A 17,813-nucleotide genomic window follows, 5' to 3' on the forward strand; every position below is an offset into this window, starting at 1 on the left:
AGTAAATCCTGGCTTTAGGTACCCTGTATGGTTATTCTAGGCAAGAAAGTGTGGCAGAAGCCTGGTAAAAATGGTATTCCAGGAGTTTCTAAATACAATTTGGAACAACAGACTAGCTAAATAGCATAGAATTTAAGAGAATGTTACAATAACAATCTCAAAGACAGCTGGAAAGAGCAGGGATCATGGCAATTAACAAAATTCATTGAAGTGGAAGGGAGGGGTGATCTATTAAATTTTATCTTCATATACAATTCACATTGAACAAGCTAGACAAGTCAAACATTATGCATAACATCTGTTGTCATAGATACATACATGGAGATTTCATTATGGAAAAGCAGCTACTCTTTAACACCTGTTGAAGCCAGTTAAATGAAACGTATATATACATGAAGGGTTTTTTTTGTTTGGTTGGGTTTTTTTGGGGGAGGCGTTAGCTTCGATATTTGTTTTTTAGGGGTTTTGTTTAACAAATAATTACGAGGCCAAGTACTCCCATAGAAAACAGACTTAGGGGATCCATATGCTTAATATTGGAGGAAACTCCATCATATAATCTTGTCTGTCTCAGTAAATGTCAAGCAAATGTACATTCGCAACCTATCTCTGTTTAAAGAGAAGTTCCTAGCTTTGATATTTTTAAGTACATACAGAACCACCTTTTTTCTCTCACTAGGAGATTAATAGCTCCAAAAAGTCCTTTCAACCTCATACATACTATCAGTCAGTTATTACTTAAGTACATACAATGTATGGCTAGATTTACACCTGTTTTAGTCAACCACAGAGTAAGTTACTCTGAGTACTTTTGTCAGCATGTATATACCCAGAAGGTATGCCCTGTGCTCAGTCTCTGACTTCACTGTGATAATCTTGTCATTTTCTACATGAAAGTACATCTGAAACAGAATGACAACTGAGATTATTTCAGATACAGTATCTCATGTGAGAAGCCAATCTACTCCCCAGGAGTACAAAGTTTCCTGAGATCCATGACAGCTGTTGACTGCCACCTGGAGCTGGAAACATTAATTTAAGAACATTAATTTAAGATCCATGTCCTTCCCCTGCCCTGCCCGCGTACCCCCCCCCCCCCCCCCAAAAAAAAAAAAACCCAAACAAAACACACCAACCACCACACACACACAAAAAAAAAAAAAAACCCAAAAAACAAACAAACCACACCACAACCACAAAAAAAACAACAACTGCAGCGAGACAGCGAAGAGTTGTATTTTGAGCCCTCTCCCTTCCCCTGGCATCCCTATCACTTATGTTCATGCACAGTGCCTTCTTGGTACTTCCTGGCAGTCTCATGAACACATGCATTTTTTTATATGCAAGTAAGTAAATTCAATCTCCTGTGGCTGCCCACAGCTCTCCAGCAAATTCACCTAAGTTCACCTGTGTTACATAAACCCAAAACGCTGAGAGATTGTGGATCTCCTATAAAGGCAGCAGTTAAGAACAGGTTGCAACCATCAGAACAATTTATCTGACAAACAGAATGTGCTCAGGCAAGTGCCAAGGAAGAAGGCTACAGACAGAGTGTGGGCAAAAGGCAGGCGAAGGCTGGCTGAGCACCCTTGGCATAAAACATTGAACAGACTGGGACACACCTACATAGAAGACAACTCATGCAGAATTGCTGGTGAAAAGGTAGAGACATACTCAGATCCTACTGCTTCCAATGGACATTTTCTGTGACAGACCATCACCTGCACAATTCACAACCTCATGAGTTTTCTCAGTTTACAACTGCAGTTACCACCTTTATTTGCTGATCTGTGCTGGTCCATGTGTAAAAGTATAGCATCTGTGGAAATATTTTCAGAAAAAGTAGAGATGTAAAGAGCTCAGGGAAAACGTGACATGGATGTTTCAGTTTTTCTTGTAACAGCTGCAGTGGGAACATATGCTATAATATCTTACTCTTTTATAACAAATACTGTAATGAATAGAGATTTTGCCAAGGCAGGCAGGCAGAAATTGACTCTGGGATACAGGATCATCAAGTAAATTCAAGTTTTATGATCCACTCTCAGATGTATGTGAAAAAGATATCTAGTGTCTACAATGCTAAAAAGAGACGAGATAGCAATAGTAAAAGATCTGTACCATTCACGCTGTGGCCAGCAGAGCAAGACCAGGAAGACTTCAGGCAACTGCTGTCATTAAAATAGACTGTTGACGAAAAAATGCTAGATCAAGTGTCACGGAAGTGAAAATATTTTAAAATTGGTCCTGCTTCTGAGAATAGATAAGAGAAAAGCTAATAGAAAAACAAACCAAAGTAAATGAAATAAAAAATGTAAATGAAATGAAGTCAAGAGCAAAAGAATAAATAATCACAGAAGAAAGCAGGAAAAAAAATCAGATGTAAAATTCAAAAGAAGAAATGTTTAGTTATAATAGCAATCAAAAAAATAACATTTTTCTCTTATATTTTCAAGGTCAATCCTTGTATTTGAAACTATTTTGTGCTAGTGAGTGACAGAAGAAATGTACAAGGTGACAATGGAAGCACTGTCATTTTTGATTGTTGTATTACAGAGATTCAGGGCTGGAGATTCACCTTGTATACCTAAGTGACAACTGATACCAGAACTACTCAGTGGAAGCCACCACATCAGCCAGGCAGCAGCAATAAGACTTAGTTTATCCAAACAAGAACTGGTTGTCTTGTGTTGACATTTCAATGTGACTTTTTCCCAGCTTACGATAGAATCTCTACATTAAGATAAAAATTTATAAAAACGAGTATGTGGCTTAAGGATGCTCACAGGTTTATAAATGCGACCTTAATGTTGAAAACTAATGTGCCTTTCATATTTAAAAAGTAATTTTTCTGAAGTGACAGCCCATATGTTAAAGCATTAAGTTATGTCAAGGTAAGCATTTCTTCCAGTTACAAGTGTTATACTACATTGCTTTTCCAAAGCAAGCTTTAAGTCATTAAAACTAGTACTAAGCAGCACAAAACTGGGGAGGAAACATCCAGCACCTATTATCTTCACTAGATCTCCACAAGAAACTGGATGCTGGCTATGCTAACATTAGCTTCTAGCAAGTTTGGGGTTTTGATTTGGATTTTGTTTTGTGGTTGTTTTTTTTTTTCTTTTGTTGTAGTTTTGTTTGGTTTTAGTTGTTGTTTTGTTGGTTTGGGTTTTTGTGTGTGTGCATGGTTTTGTTTTATTTGTATGTTTGGGGTTTTTTTGTCAAACAATTAAATATTACATTTCATTAAAATCAATTCTAAGGCTGCCTACTTCTGAAAAGAAACCACTGCACTCATCCATAGTAGCAGACAGAATTGTTTTCAAGATCTCAGAAAGGTGATCTGCTGACCCATATTAGTAAAAAAATAAACACAACCTCTTCTACTGAAGGAATTCTGAAGATCCACATTTAAGTTCATATTCCTGCCATGCTCCAGACAAAAGTTCACATGCGGTAAATGACTGTTGCCAAGGGGTTTCCTTGAGCTCCCAGGGAAGGAATTTGTCACACAGACCTTGTTACATTCTGGAAGCTACATTAGAACAAAGCAGTCCTGCCTTCCTAGACTGAGGAAAGCTGATAGCAAATGCATGCAAGAAGAGATTCACATACACTTTCCTCCCTAACTTTTGCCAGTTAGTAAGCATGTGAAGCTGCTCTATACATCGCAGACTGTACCTCCAAAGAGATGTATGTTTCCTCCTTTCTTACCTTTCCCTCTCTCACAGTAGCGTCACATAAAACACCTTTGGCACTTACACATTCTCCCAGCTCAAAAAAACTGATTTTAACTATCCTCAGCATCAGTCAACACATTTCTGAGCTGTAAAGAAAAATATCAAGCTTCTCAAAGGACTAAAACTGGTTTTATAGCATTCATTCAGGATTAAAAAAAATAAAAAATAAAGCTCCTTTCTTCAGACAGGGGGCTGCTAGGAACTGAAGGATTGTTCTAGCTATAAATGGTGATAGCACCCTCATTTTAAAATATTTCATTCACTGGTATTTTCTTGTATTTGTCAATAAACTTGTAAACCATATGCTCTTGAAAGTTAAATTATTTTTTATTTTTTACCTCTTTGATTTTCCTGTCTGGATAATGTTTGAGCAGTGTCTTTAGTCTACAAGCATCCAGGGACACCCTCAGCAAAACTTGTTTACCATGTTTGTGGGAAGCTGTAATTGACCAATGCAAAAAAACCCCAAACATATGGAACTCAGGAAAATAAAGTGAAATAAAGTGTGAAATTTCAAAAATTACTCTAAAGAGGTAATAAATATGCCTGTATGTGATCAGATGTTCAACTAAGCACTCAGGCCATCACTCCAAATGACCTTCTGCCTTTGACAGCATCCCAAACTTCCCTAATTACATACTCCCTCCTTGCAATTACAACATACTCCCCACTGACCTTCTAACCTCCCTTTGCCATTTGCATCCCTGAACCCAGGGCACACTCTGAAATGTAAGACAACAAAACCGCATACAGGGTGTCAGGAGCCATTAAGCAATGCTCCACGGGTACTCTGCGTTGTACATGCTCTTGGCACACTCAGAAAAAGGCTTAACTGAGGGCGAAAAGGAAAAGCAGAGCTTGGAGGGTGAGAATACACTCAATTTGAGAATGCAAAAAAAAAAAAAAAAAAAGGAAAGAATGAACTTGGAAACCAGGAGTGAAGCTGTGAACACAAACAGCACAGAGTTTGAGGATAGATGCCTACAGGATAAAGTGAACTTAAGTACCTGGTTTAACTTTAGATGACACAGGCACACCTTCAGAGCAAGTCTCAAGTTCCATTGTTAAATTTCCTGTACTTTTTAAACTAAGTCCACAGCCTTTTTTCCTCCCTAACTTTAACAGCACTGGTCTACAGCAATTTCTTTACATATGCAAAGCTGGAAGATAAAATTATACCTAATGGTTCAAAGCAATCTCTTCTTTTCATTTCCATACACTGAGGTCAAGTTCAGCATTGAAGAAAATGCATACACTGAGGTCAAGTTCAGCATTGAAGAAAATGCATCCTACTAGGAGAAGGGATTTTACTTAAAACAAATATAATAACAGGACTACTAAGCCACTAGTCTAGTTTCTACTGTCTCACAATAAATAGCATCTTCCCTCAGCGCAGTCGCACTTAAATCTTCACATATATTCGTGAAGTATGGTACTGTTCAATGAAAAGCAATAACTGATTAACTTACTTTTGCAGGTACATTTGTTGAATGCACAAATCTATGAATTTTTTAAAACCTTGAGAAAAAAAATAAATAAATCTTTTTACTAACTTTTGAGGGTAGTCACACCTGGGACTGGGGAATCCATTCAGGGAGGACAAGATTTCACAGCAAAATTACACCTGGCCTCTATCTCCCTTCTTTCACATAAAGTCTTCTCTCCACTCCAAAAGACTTCTCTCCTCTGGCAGTCACATGAAAAGTATAATATCTACTTTGAATCCATTAGGATGAGGAAGAACATTAGGCTGAAGGCTCCAAGTCAGACTGGAGCATACTCTGTGCAGATATAGGCTACCAGCTGGTTATGACCACCTCTTCATCCCCACACAATCCCTCCCTGGAGAACTATAGGCACGTTCCACAAGAAGTGCACCAGCACCCATGCCAGGCTCCACTTCCTCTTCTGAAAACCTCAATAGCCTCATTAGTGAGGGGAAAACAGCCACAGTGCTGGGTATGCTGTGTACCCTCTTCCTGGGCAGAGGGTGGAATGAGTAGTGAAAGAAGATTCTGAGAGCACCAGGACAGCAAGGCCTTTGCTGGTGGGTCACCCTAGGCACTTTGTCAGCCAGGCAATGACAGAGGACACAAAATCCATCTGGAAACTGCAGTGAAATTTCACAAGGCTCATCTAGAAGAGGCAAAGGCTCAGTTTAAAGGCACTCAAGGATTTCTGAGTGGAAGTACACATGATGCAGACTGTAGTGTACCAGCCAAATAGGAAGAAAGAGACAAAAGAATCACAGAATCACAGAATGTTAGGGATTGGAAGGGACCTTGAAAGATCATCTAGTCCAATCCCCCTGCCAGAGCAGGAACACCTAGATGAGGTTACACAGGAAGGCGTTCAGGCAGGTCTTGAATGCCTCCTGAGTGGGAGACTCCACAACCTCCCTGGGCTGCCTGTTCCAGTGCTCTGTCACCCTCACTGAGAAGTTTCTTCTCAAATTTAAGTGGAAGCTTTTGTGTTCCAGTTTGTACCCATTACCCCTTGTCCTATCATTGGTTGTCACTGAGAAGAGCCTGGCTCCATCCTCATGATACTCACCCTTTATATATTTGTAAACATTAATGAGGTCACCCCTCAGTCTCCTCTTCTCCAAGCTAAAGAGAGGCAACTCTCCCAGCCTTTCCTCATAAGAGAGATGCTCCACTCCCTTAATCATCTTTGTTGCCCTGTGCTGGACTCTCTCCAGCAGTTCCCTGTCCTTCTGGAACTGAGGGGCCCAGAACTGGACACAATATTCCAGGTGTGGTCTCACCAGGGCAGAGTAGAGGGGAAGGAGAACCTCTCTCGACCTACTAACCACCCCCCTTCCAATACACCCCAGGATGCCATTTGCCTTCCTGGCCACAAGGGCACAGTGCTGGCTCATGGTCATCCTGCAATCCACCAGGACCCCCAGGTCCCTTTCCCCTATACTGCTCTCTAATAGGCCATTCCCCAACTTATGCTGGAACCTGGGGTTGTTCCTACCCAGATGTAAGACTCTACGCTTTCCCTTGTTATATTTAATTAAATTTTTCCCTGCCCAACTCTCCAGCCTGTCCAGGTCTCGCTGGATGGCAGCACAGCCTTCCAGCGTATCAGCCACTCCTCCCAGCTTCATGTCATCAGCAAACTTGCTGACAGTACACTCTATTCCCTCATTCAAATCATTGATGAATATATTGAATAAGAATTGAGACATTCAAACTATTACGGAGAAGAACAGGGTCTTGTCCTGAAGAGTTCAAGAACTGCTAAATAATAGGTAGTTCAGACAACTTTTAAATGCAGTAGGTAGATGTTTTTGAGAAAAGTTATTTGCAGTGCATGTGGTCCCTTCAAGTAATGAAAAGTGATGGTTTGCTGGGAAGGAATTAATACAGGCAACAAAAGTTACAAGAACATAAAATTTTAAAACTTCTTATATTTATTCCATATCAAGTATGACACTATTCTCAGTGCCATGGTAAAGGAGCATCTACTAAAACACGAAACATCATCAAAAAACCCAGATATTTCTAATTCTTCCTCCCTCTATGAGACAGGAGTGGAACATATCAGGGGAGTTGGTGTAGGTTTCAACTGGGTTTTACACAACGCAGATAAGAACCAATGACAGCTGTTTGTAAAGCAAGATATATAGGCACAGCTTTGATGAAAACAGAATTACTTCTGCAGTAATTTCCAAGGACTAGCCCAAGCCTGCAAGCCTCAACCCAAAGATAAGGTGGCATATAACCACATATCGAACAATAAGCACTAGACAGAGGCGTCTCTCTCAAGTAACAGTTACCTCTGATCCCCTTTTCCATCATGTGCATCCGCTTCCTTTAAAATGCATCCACCCTTCTGCATGCATCCAGCCAACTCCAATTTATTTTCTACAGGCTACTATCAAGAGACTACAACATGAAGCTGGATTTTTTCAGTTCTCAAAAATAAAAGCCTTGCACCTTTACTTTCCTGGGTGACTGCAAAAAACACGGAACAAGCTCAACTTAAATTCACAGTATTATTTAAAACGTCATATTTTTACAGTGTGCATGTCACACGTACTTGTCCTCAGCAATTCAATAAACAGTGATGTGGTAAAGCAATAGGCATCAGTCTTCTTGTTTCTAGGCACAAAACTATAAAATTTAGCAACACAGTACAACTGTTTTGATAGACAGTTGTGCGATAGTGTTTCTTCATTATCAGTTCAGAAAACGTAAGGAATGTTATCACGGGATAAGTGAAGAGTGTATATCAATGAGTTTTGATTTGTTTGCTCAATTCAGTTCTTAAGAAGCATTTTACAGACATACTTGCCATTGAAGTTAGTAGGAAGCTTGCCATTCACTTTTAACAGAAATGTGACTAGAGAGCACTGCTGTACATCTGTTAGAACACGACACACCCCTACAGCATTGGAGGAAGCAGAGGAACAAAAACATGAATGCCATCTTCTCAAGTATCATTGTTCCTCACTCATAACTACACAATATCTATAAAGCTACAAACACATAACTGATGCCAACTAACAGCATCATTTTACCAAAACAATAGCTTACTGTGTTTCTGAGGCATGTTTTTTTCCTCTGTTGTAACGCTCTTGGTGACAGCAGTTACATCAACCAATTCTATTACAGCCCAGCAATAGATCCTTTGAAAGCAGCATTTGTATATCCCGCCAAAAAAGTATCATAATGACTGCAAACTGCCGGATGCCAAGACATTTCATGGCCAGCTACTTGGAATGATGCCTGAGAATTCTCAGCTCAGCTCTGCAGCAAAGCCATCCAACTACGTTTCTTTCAGGGAGAAGAAGAACATGAATGGAGACAGGAGGCAGTAACCAATATGCTTACCAAGCCACCACAGATGCTGAAGACAGCCATGTGAGTCTCCTGGGCATTGACATGCCCACGGTAGAAACAGTGGCGCAGATCAGGGGAGGGCTGCTTCTCCGGGGCCCCTGCGTGCACCACGGTGTATTGAGCAGCAATGAAGCCTGCATCGGCACTCAGGTTGAGCTGGAAGACCTGCCCGTATGCACTGAGCTGGTAATGCGTTCGGAAAGCAGTGGGTTCCAATGGTGCCTCCAAGCTCCTTTTCCTCCTGCTGAAGTGATGCGTGCGGGGGAAAACTTCTCCGAATTCATTCACTCGGACAGGTGTGATAATTTCATAGGAGGAGAGCCTCTTCACAAAGGTCTCTGCAACAGAAAGCAAGAGACCCAGCCTGACGCAGCAGCACAGAAGCTGCTTCACCGGCACCCACACGGCTCCGGACACGGCACCCGCCGAACCCGCCGGGGCTGCGGGGACAGGCGGGGCGGGGACCGGCCGAGCGCCCCGCGCCCCCGGCCCGCGCAGCAGCCGTTGGGCTCCCGAACGGCCGCGCCCCCCAACGGCCGCCCCGCTGCTCCCCCCGCGGCCCGGGGAGCGGCAGTGCCACCCAAGGCAGGGCGCCCACCGCACGGCCGGGACCCGCTAGGCAGCCGCCGCCTTTGTTGCCGCTTGTTTACCTTGTCCCGGGTGGAAGCGGACTCCGCACGACTCGGTGACAAGCAGGGAGATGGGGCACAGCAAACCCGCCAGCCACCTCGCCACCCGCATGGCTCGCTCCGCGGCGGGCGTGCCCTCAGCGCCCCCGGGCCGCTGCCTCAGCAGCTGCCGGCCGCCCGGGCCGAGCCCGCACCGCGCGGCTCCTCCATGCTCCCCGCGCCCCTCCGCGCTGCCCCCGCGCTCCCCTCACACCCGCTGCCGCGGGAAGCCGCCCCGCGATCGCGCTCTCCCTCCTCCCAGCCCCTCGCCTCCGCTCCCAGCCCGCTCTCCGCCGCCGGGGTGGGCGAGGGCGGCCCTTCCCGTCCCTTCCTCCGCCTCCCTTGCCCCTGCCCCCGCCGCCGGCGGAGAGGCGAGGCGATGCCCGGCTGCCTTCAGGCGGGGGCTATCCCCGGACCCGCACTTCAAAGCGGCCCCGGCCCCGGCCCGCCCCCGGGGCAGGAGCTGACCAATGGCGGGGGCAGCCCTCGCGCGCGGCCGCCGCGCGGCACCTCCCCCTCGCGCACCGCCCGCGCGGGCCGGGCCCTCAGCGCCCCCGGGGCGGGCAGGGGTGGCCCGGGGGTCCCGCTGGGGGCCGGCGGAACCCGGCGCCCCGTCCCGCCGCCTGTCACCCCGCTCCCCGCGTCGCCTGGTGCAGCTGGCATTGCACTCCAAGAAATATGTCATTTAAGGAAAAAAGGAATAAAAAAGGGAAGCCTGGCAGTGCCGAATTTAGCCCGAGAAGGGCAAAGGCAGCACTGTGAAGGTCGGGGGTGTCCCCGCAGTGTTGCCCACAGACCCCGCTGATCGCCGTCCTCTGCACATCAGCTCCGGGTGGAGACGTTTCCACACGCAGCTTCGAAGGATATAAACTAGAACACAGGAGGTTCCATTTAAATTTGAGAAGAAACTTCTTCTCAGTGAGGGTAACAGACACGGGAACAGGCTGCCCAGGGGGGTTGTGGAGTCTCCTTCTCTGGAGACATTCAAAACCCGCCTGGACACATTCCTGTGTAACCTCATCTAGGTGTTCCTGCTCCGGCAGGGGGATTGGATTTAGATGATCTTTTGAGGTCACTTCCAATCCCTAACATTCTGTGATTTTGTGGTTCTGTGAAGGAGATCTTAAAGGAGAATCTCACACCATGGTGTTGACAGACTGGACTTGTTTTCTTTAAACACTGGATCCCCAGCTCAGGTTGTTCTGTCTGGGCAAAGTCTTCATAAAACTGCTTGTACCAGCATTCAGGGAGCCCTGCATCCCTTACAGGGAGCCTGTGGATTATCAGCCTTGCTGCAAAGAGATTGTTAGGAGGCTTTACTCTGGCAATTGCTACATAAATACAATGGTTCCTGCTCAGGAAAAGCAGGCAGTCCTGGGATTCATTTTAATGAAATGTAATTTGTAATTGTTTGGTCCTCAAATCTACTTTTCATGGCAGTGATTGAACCCACGTCTGGATGGCAGGGGTGGGAATCTATGCTTGAACTAAAAAATCCCCAAGATGGAGAATACATTTAGCTGATGACTAATCACTGTTAAAGATGAGAGAATCATTTTCAGTGTCATCCGGCTATGTGGAGATATCTACAATGCAGATGCCTATGGCAAGCCAGATTTGTAAGCTGGGTGGAGGTCTATTCAATACAGATAGTGAGATCTGTCTGTTCAGCCACCAACGCTCTACAGAAAACATGCAATGTACATACAACTTTTCTTCAAATATGCCTTTTCTTTCCTCTTTATTAAGCGCTTTGTCTTGATGTTTGCTTGTCTGCTTCAACAAAAAGTCAGATACAGGGTTTTAACAGAGTTGTGTGTAAGCTCAGCAAATATTGTGTTCAGTGCGTTTGTTCATCAGTGTGCTGGTGGCCAAGATACCATGAACAACTTCAGAAGTGATAACCTCCTTATTGTGTGCCCAGAGGTTCAGTGCACAGGTGGAATTGAGCTCACCTAGCCTGTTCCCCTGTTTTTACTGGGGTACAAGACGCATCAACAATTACTCTGCCAACGGCAAAATGGCATCAAAAATGTTTGTTGAGCTTCAAGTGCCTTATATGTCCTAAGGTTGTTTTGTGGTCTGACTCACCTTTCTTTTAGGAATCTTGTAAGGTAGAAATGGAGCTGGGGGACATGCTTTCTTGTCCTGAAGCGAGGGAATGACCTGATCAGGCTCTCAGTGAAGGTGAGTAGTAATGGAAGAACCTTCAGCAATGAAGTCAGATTTCTCCTGTCAAAGTCCAGGACTGAAGAAGAGATGTCTGGATTGTTCTAAAGTGTATTGGTATATTTATTCAGCATAATCTTGAAAATATTGAGTCTTGTTGGGAAGACTGTGTTGTCTTTTTGAATACTCTGAAGACAGCAGCTCTCAGATTCATATTAAACTGCTTTCTCTGTGTTGGTCACTGATAAACACTGCCATATAACAAGAAACAAGTATTTGAAATCTGAAGACTTCTGCAAAGTGAGAACAAACAGAAATCTATGTCTCCAAATACCATGAATATCAAAGTAGTCCAGCAACAAAGCAAGACTTCCAAAATATTTCTTTTGAACTGCTAACCCTTGAGAAGACTGATAGTGAGATGCAAACACAACTCCAGTTCTGAGCATTGGGTGGTGAGAAAGAGTAGGAGACGGATGGAAAGAGCTCCGTCCTCACCATCACAGAGGCATGAAGATACAAGGCTTATTTTAGTACGTTGAGATGTTCTGTTGCAGAAAGCTAACACATAGGGTGCTCACTTAGTAGTAGAGCACAGCTTAAAACTGAGTGCTTTGATTTTACTGAGTGTTGTGAAAAGCATGAATAATAGGAAAAAGTTAAATTCAGAGAAGTAATTGTTGCACATGCTTTTACACATCTCCAGCAAATGAGAATTTGCCACATTTTTTAATCTTACTTATTGAAATAATAGAGCGCAGAAAGATCACTTTGCTTAGTCAACTTAAACAGTCATTAGTGATTAAGGGGCTTTATTTCATTAAGAATAATCAAACACCCACTGATTAAGATGTGATGCTTCACTTGTTTATGGTTTGCAAAATTATTGTTTCTAAAAATGAACAGAAAAATTAAGCACCAGGGAAGACAAAGTTCAGTGTTCTCACTTTAAGAACAAAGCTTCATTGTAGCCCACTTCAAAGCAAGTATAAGCAGATGATTCATTTTTTTAACAATTTATGTATGCATTTATGTATGTATTTCCAGTGTTTTAGAAAAGGCAATGTTTACTTCAAAATGTTTACTTCAAAATATTTTAAAAATAATATTACCTTTCTTAAATCCCATTCTGATGTGCTTCACTTTCGTTGTATTTCCATTAGAATGGAACACCAGCTCTTCTATAGTGAACACTGAAGGTCCATCTCTGTCTAAAGATTGATTGTTTAAAGCGATTTAGAATTGACAACGTTTATTTAGATTGCCAGCGTTGCTCAAAATCCAGTGCCAACTGAGCCAATTTTTTCTTTTTTTTTTTTTCATTTTTTCATCCTAAACAAAAAGTAACCTTCCAAATGTGAATCTGGTGATTCAAGCACTGTCAGGCGTTTAATCAAATACCTTCTTATACTTAGCAGCCACTATGCTTTCAGAAACCACTGAAGCTCTACCGGTATTAGGCACAAGTCTGATTTTCAAAGGCAAGATGGGGACCAAAGGAGAATAAGAAGCGGGTTTAGGCAGTTCTTGTGGTATTCACATCACCCAAATGGCTTTGGGCAATAAGCTATGGTCATTTAACCTGACCTCTACCCATATGGCATCAGTTTGAATCTTGTGAGGAGTAAATATAGCCCATATATCAAAGGAAAGGGTATATTTCTATGAAGAAATATAAGTACAACAGAAAATTCAGAAAGCAAGGAAATAGTGTGTTTGCTATGGCTCTAAGAGGTAGAAGGGTGGAGACAGGCACAGGGATGAAATGAAGTTGGAAAACTGTGGAAGATGATTGAATGAGCAAAACTGAAAAAAAAAAAAAAAAAGAAATATTAAAAATAAAAATTCAGACAATGGATTGAGCACTGGAACAAGGACACAGAGAGGCCGTGCCATCTCCATCCTTGTAGGTACTCAAAACTCAACTGGACAAGCAACCTGAACTAACTTTGAAATTTGCCCTGCTTTGAGCAGGAGGATGACCTCCAGAGGTTCCTTCCAGCCCAGATTGTTCTATGATATTATGAAAGAAAGAAAAGAGGTTCCTGGAGAAAGCAGAAGACACCAAAGTAGAGAGGAAGAAGAGAATAATTAGACCTACCAAAAGAACAGAGTTGTACAGGAAAAAAAAAAAGTCAAGAGAAAATAGCCTGAGGCTACAAAGAAACAGAAGAGGAACAAAGGAGAGAAGCAACTGAGAATGTCTGCTGTGATTTTTCAAGGCTAGAAGTTACAGACTGGTAAAGCTTCAGCTAAGGCAGTGGAACTATGTTGGCTTACATCTGCAAATGCAGTCCTCAGCGATGTAATGTATTCTGACTTCATTAAATCTGCATTGACATTATAGCTTGCTTTTGAACAGTTGCCTTTAAAATTCCTCCTACATTAATGAAATAAATCCATCTATTTATACTGTTTATTCTTTTCACTTATCTCTTTCAGCAGATATGTTTGGAATGAAGTATGTTGTGCCAATTACTTTGCAAGTGAATGAAATACGAGGATATTCTGTGCTCACTGAAACCACTTGCTTTTCTTGGGGTTTCGCTAGGATTGCATGAAAGATTGAATTGCAATTATGTCATGAGTATTCAAATATTTGTACTGTACACTTAACATGCTGCAGTAGATAAGGCTCTCCAGATAAAAGAGTAGGATTTGTAAAAATGGACATGGAGTAGTTAATGAGTTTCTTCCTTAGGTCCTGTACAACCTACCACAGATTAGCTATTAAATCCTTGAACTCATTTTTGCCCCCATTTTAAAAAGTGGATTTTGTAAGTGCATTTTACTGAAAATCACAAAGCAGAAAATGATAGCAATATAAAAGGCAGTTGTTCAGAAAAGGCAAAGACAATGTTTAATTGAAATCATTATAAAAAGTAAGACTTATGAATGAATTTTATTTTAAAAAGAGACTATCTGAAGTATACATATTTCTTTCTATTATTACATCTCAGCATTTTTCTCTTGTGGAATACAATTTAAATCAATCCTTTGGACTCTTTATTTACTGTTCTTGTCAGGACACTAAACCCACTGCACATATCTGCCCAGTTTGCAGTCATTTCTCTTATTCATCACCTTGTCTGACGCTTATCCTGAGAAGTCCCAGAGGTTATATTTATATTTTTTATATATATATATATATATATATATATACACCATGGAGCCACCTGAGCCCTGGCACCAGGTCAGAGTGGCTTGAGTCCCCATTGATCAAGGCTGGTGTTGTCTGGAGGGGGTTAGCCTTGCCCAGACGCTGAGCCTTGGGGCGAGCCTGGTGGGTACCTGTCCCATGGCCCTCGCCACCTGCACCCCACCGTGCCTCCTGCACAAATCCATCTGCCGCCGGCTGCTGGAGCTGGGGCTGCAGGAGCAGGACGGCTGACTGGAGTGCAAGTGAATCGGTGCTCTGTGGGCTGTTCCTGTATGCTCAGCCACTGCCACTGCCGGCAGCTTTGGCTTTTCTCGTGAGACTCAAGGCCAGCAGTTATCATCCATCAAAACACTATCAGAGACTGCCTTTCAGCAAGGTCTCTGAGCATACTCCAAATCACTTAAAGCCCACATAGGTCCAATGCTGTTTGCCCCATCCTCCCCCCTGCTCTCTCCTCCCTAGCCTTGCCCCACACCATCCTGCCCCATCTTCAGCTTCCCTCCCAAAGTGTCTGCCCACTCGCCAGCCCAGCTGTGGGTCCAGCAGCTGGTCAGGAAAGGGAAGATCTAGTTATGAAACCTCCACAGTCCACAAGGACAGCATATAAGTTGCAATGAAATATGAATGTATTGTCACTGACACAAGTAAAATAGAGGCTAAATGATCATAGGGTCCAAATAAAAGGCAATTAAAATAAAATCATTACTCGTCAAGTATGACGTGAAAATTAAACAACCCACATTGGATAGCACATCACTAAGGCTATCTCTAGTCTTGAGAGCAGGATGGGAAGGTCTGCAAGCATTGGAGCAGTGTGGCGAAGGTGTGAGGACAGTAGGGATGCTGCCGGTGGTGCTCTGGGGTGAGCTGACAAGCTAACCCTGGCATGGTTTTATCCTTTCTTGCTGAGTGGAGCTGGAGTAGACTGTCCCTTCAGCCAGCCTGGTACTGCATATTATACCATGTAATTGGAACTTGCTTCCTTTGGTTTTTATTGAGATCCTGAATTATTTTAGATATTAATAATTTTGCAGTATTGTGTATGAAATACTAAATTATTGGCAAAAATATTATTTACAAATAAATATATGACAGGAAGACATAACTACTAATTTAAGAAGCTTATCATTTATCGGAATGATTTATTTGTGTTATAAGTGAAGACAGGCACTTTGATATCATTACAAATCCCATGGGAAGGAAAGCAAAGAAGCATATTGGTGTTACATCCAGCATTGCGCAAGCACCATGGATGTACCGGGGCTCAGTGTCCCAGGACAGAAGCTGGCAGACTGCTCTTTGCTTTCTGCTAACCCTGGGGCAGAAATCCCACTCTGAACTTCACCCTTTTTTCATGCCCCATCAGCACCGTGCACTTGTTGTATCAACTGAGGGAATTTCAGCTTTCAAGAGGAGGCAAGTGTAGGTCACCACATACTCTTCAAGTACAGAAGAGAAAAACACTCTAACCTGAGATGTACAAGTGATCCCATACAAATCATTCAGAAAAATAAGAATTACTGTACTGTGAAGACAAAGGCATGTTCACTCACTCTGCCAAAAAAGCAAGCTGTTTTTTTTTTTTCTTTTAAGTCACGAGCACGCTGCAGCTGTTACTTTGGCTCGAGAGAAAGTATTCCCTACAGTAAAGAGACATAGGGCCCAATTCATCTCTCATATCAACCCTGTTAGTTATGCCAGAGATAATTTGGCTCACATAGCACTCTCCTAGCTACCAGCCTTTTCCAGAGTCCCACTCTGGGTAGTACTCTAAAATTACTCCACAAGAGAATATAACATTCCAAGACACAAACAGCAGTCATAAAATGTGAGCATTGAATTGTTAATAGCAAGTGAAATGGCTCCTAATTGTGCTAACTCAAATCTGTGTTTACCCAGTAGATATCCTGTGCCCGTTAGAAGTGCCAGCTTTAGGAGGAATTAAGGTCCTTAAACCTAGAAGCTCTTATTAAAGTGTATGCCCATTCAAGTGAACTTCACAAAGGCTAGAAGGATCCAGAAGCATCTGAACCTCATTCATTGTGCTAGGGGTGGCTCTATAGTCTGATAAAAAAGATTTATTAGAGCACAACACGACTATCATGAGACATCTTCATATCACAGTGGTGTGTTTCAGAGGAAGAGTGAGCTCGTTTTGTACTAACTTAACTATTCTGACATTATAATCACATCATACGAATGTAGCATCTTTGTAGTATCTCACTGAGCAAGTTATTCTCATTCATTAATACCATCTGTATATCAGAATTCTTAACTCTGGCTATGCAATTGCTGAAGACAAAAGGAGAGTGGAATTGTGTATAGAATTAACAGGCTGTTCCTGGAGAGAAGACATGCTTCATGTCTTGCAAGAAGCTTCTAGGAAAAGAGTTGTCAGCTCTCTGACAGGTGATAGTCACTGAGTTATCACACCAGAAGTTACCATCTTTATTCTGTTTTTTTCAAATACTTGATTTTTAAATCTTCCTTCATTCATTACTTTTCCCATCTGGGAAACTCACAAGAAAAACATCAAACTGACCACCAAGACTAAGGATGGATGATGGCTTCCACAGCAAAGCAGTACAAAGCTGTATGTAAAGAACTATGTTTACTGTACATAAAAGCTCAACATTCAAATTTATGGTTGGAAGAACCTTGAGCTTCTTTTTTTCAGTCTTTTTTACTTTGATAAATCATATGTTATTTTGACACTTCTGTGGGACCCAGTTTATATCGTTGTAAGTAACTTAACAAAATGAATTAATTTCAGTTATATTTTCAACCTGCTTTGGAATCCATCATTCTGTAAGGGCTGGAAATGTTATACCTCTGTCTTTATTAAATCTCAGATATTATCTCCTGATAGCCAGATTGTACATGCTAACTTTGCAGAAAGTAGCAATGCCCTAAGTGCACTAATGGATTACATCTTCAAAGAGTTTACAGCAAAATTTTTATTTTGATGAATAAATCCAAATTCACTAGAAATTAGTTTTAGATTTACAAAACCAATGAAGGAGGAGAGTTTTTTTTATCCCAGCCAGCAGTTACAAAATTCATCCAGGAGAAAACAAGACTTGATCTTGTGTTTCCACTAGCTGTTCAGTAGAGTAAGCTGGGCATGCTTGTTACCCATTTTCTTGGTGATGATGTTCCACTATATATTACATACTTTCCATTTCTCTAGTGGAAAATCTGTTACAGTATAGCACTTAGATCG

General features: G+C 42.3%; 1 protein-coding gene across 1 annotated transcript in view; it reads right to left on the reverse strand.

Moving 5' to 3' along the window:
* Positions 1-9,334, reverse strand: part of ADAMTS20 (ADAM metallopeptidase with thrombospondin type 1 motif 20) — a gene marked incomplete at both ends in the record, with an annotated part of 96,933 nt that extends 87,599 nt beyond the window's left edge. The window contains 2 exons of the mRNA XM_080349818.1: positions 8,585-8,931; positions 9,244-9,334. Coding sequence (XP_080205944.1) covers positions 8,585-8,931; positions 9,244-9,334 — 438 coding nt within the window. The remainder of the gene's footprint in view (positions 1-8,584; positions 8,932-9,243) is intronic.
* Between the last annotated feature and the right edge of the window lie 8,479 nt (positions 9,335-17,813).

The sequence above is a fragment of the Nesoenas mayeri genome (genome assembly GCF_963082525.1).
Source record: "Nesoenas mayeri genome assembly, chromosome: 1".
NCBI lineage: Eukaryota > Metazoa > Chordata > Aves > Columbiformes > Columbidae > Nesoenas > Nesoenas mayeri.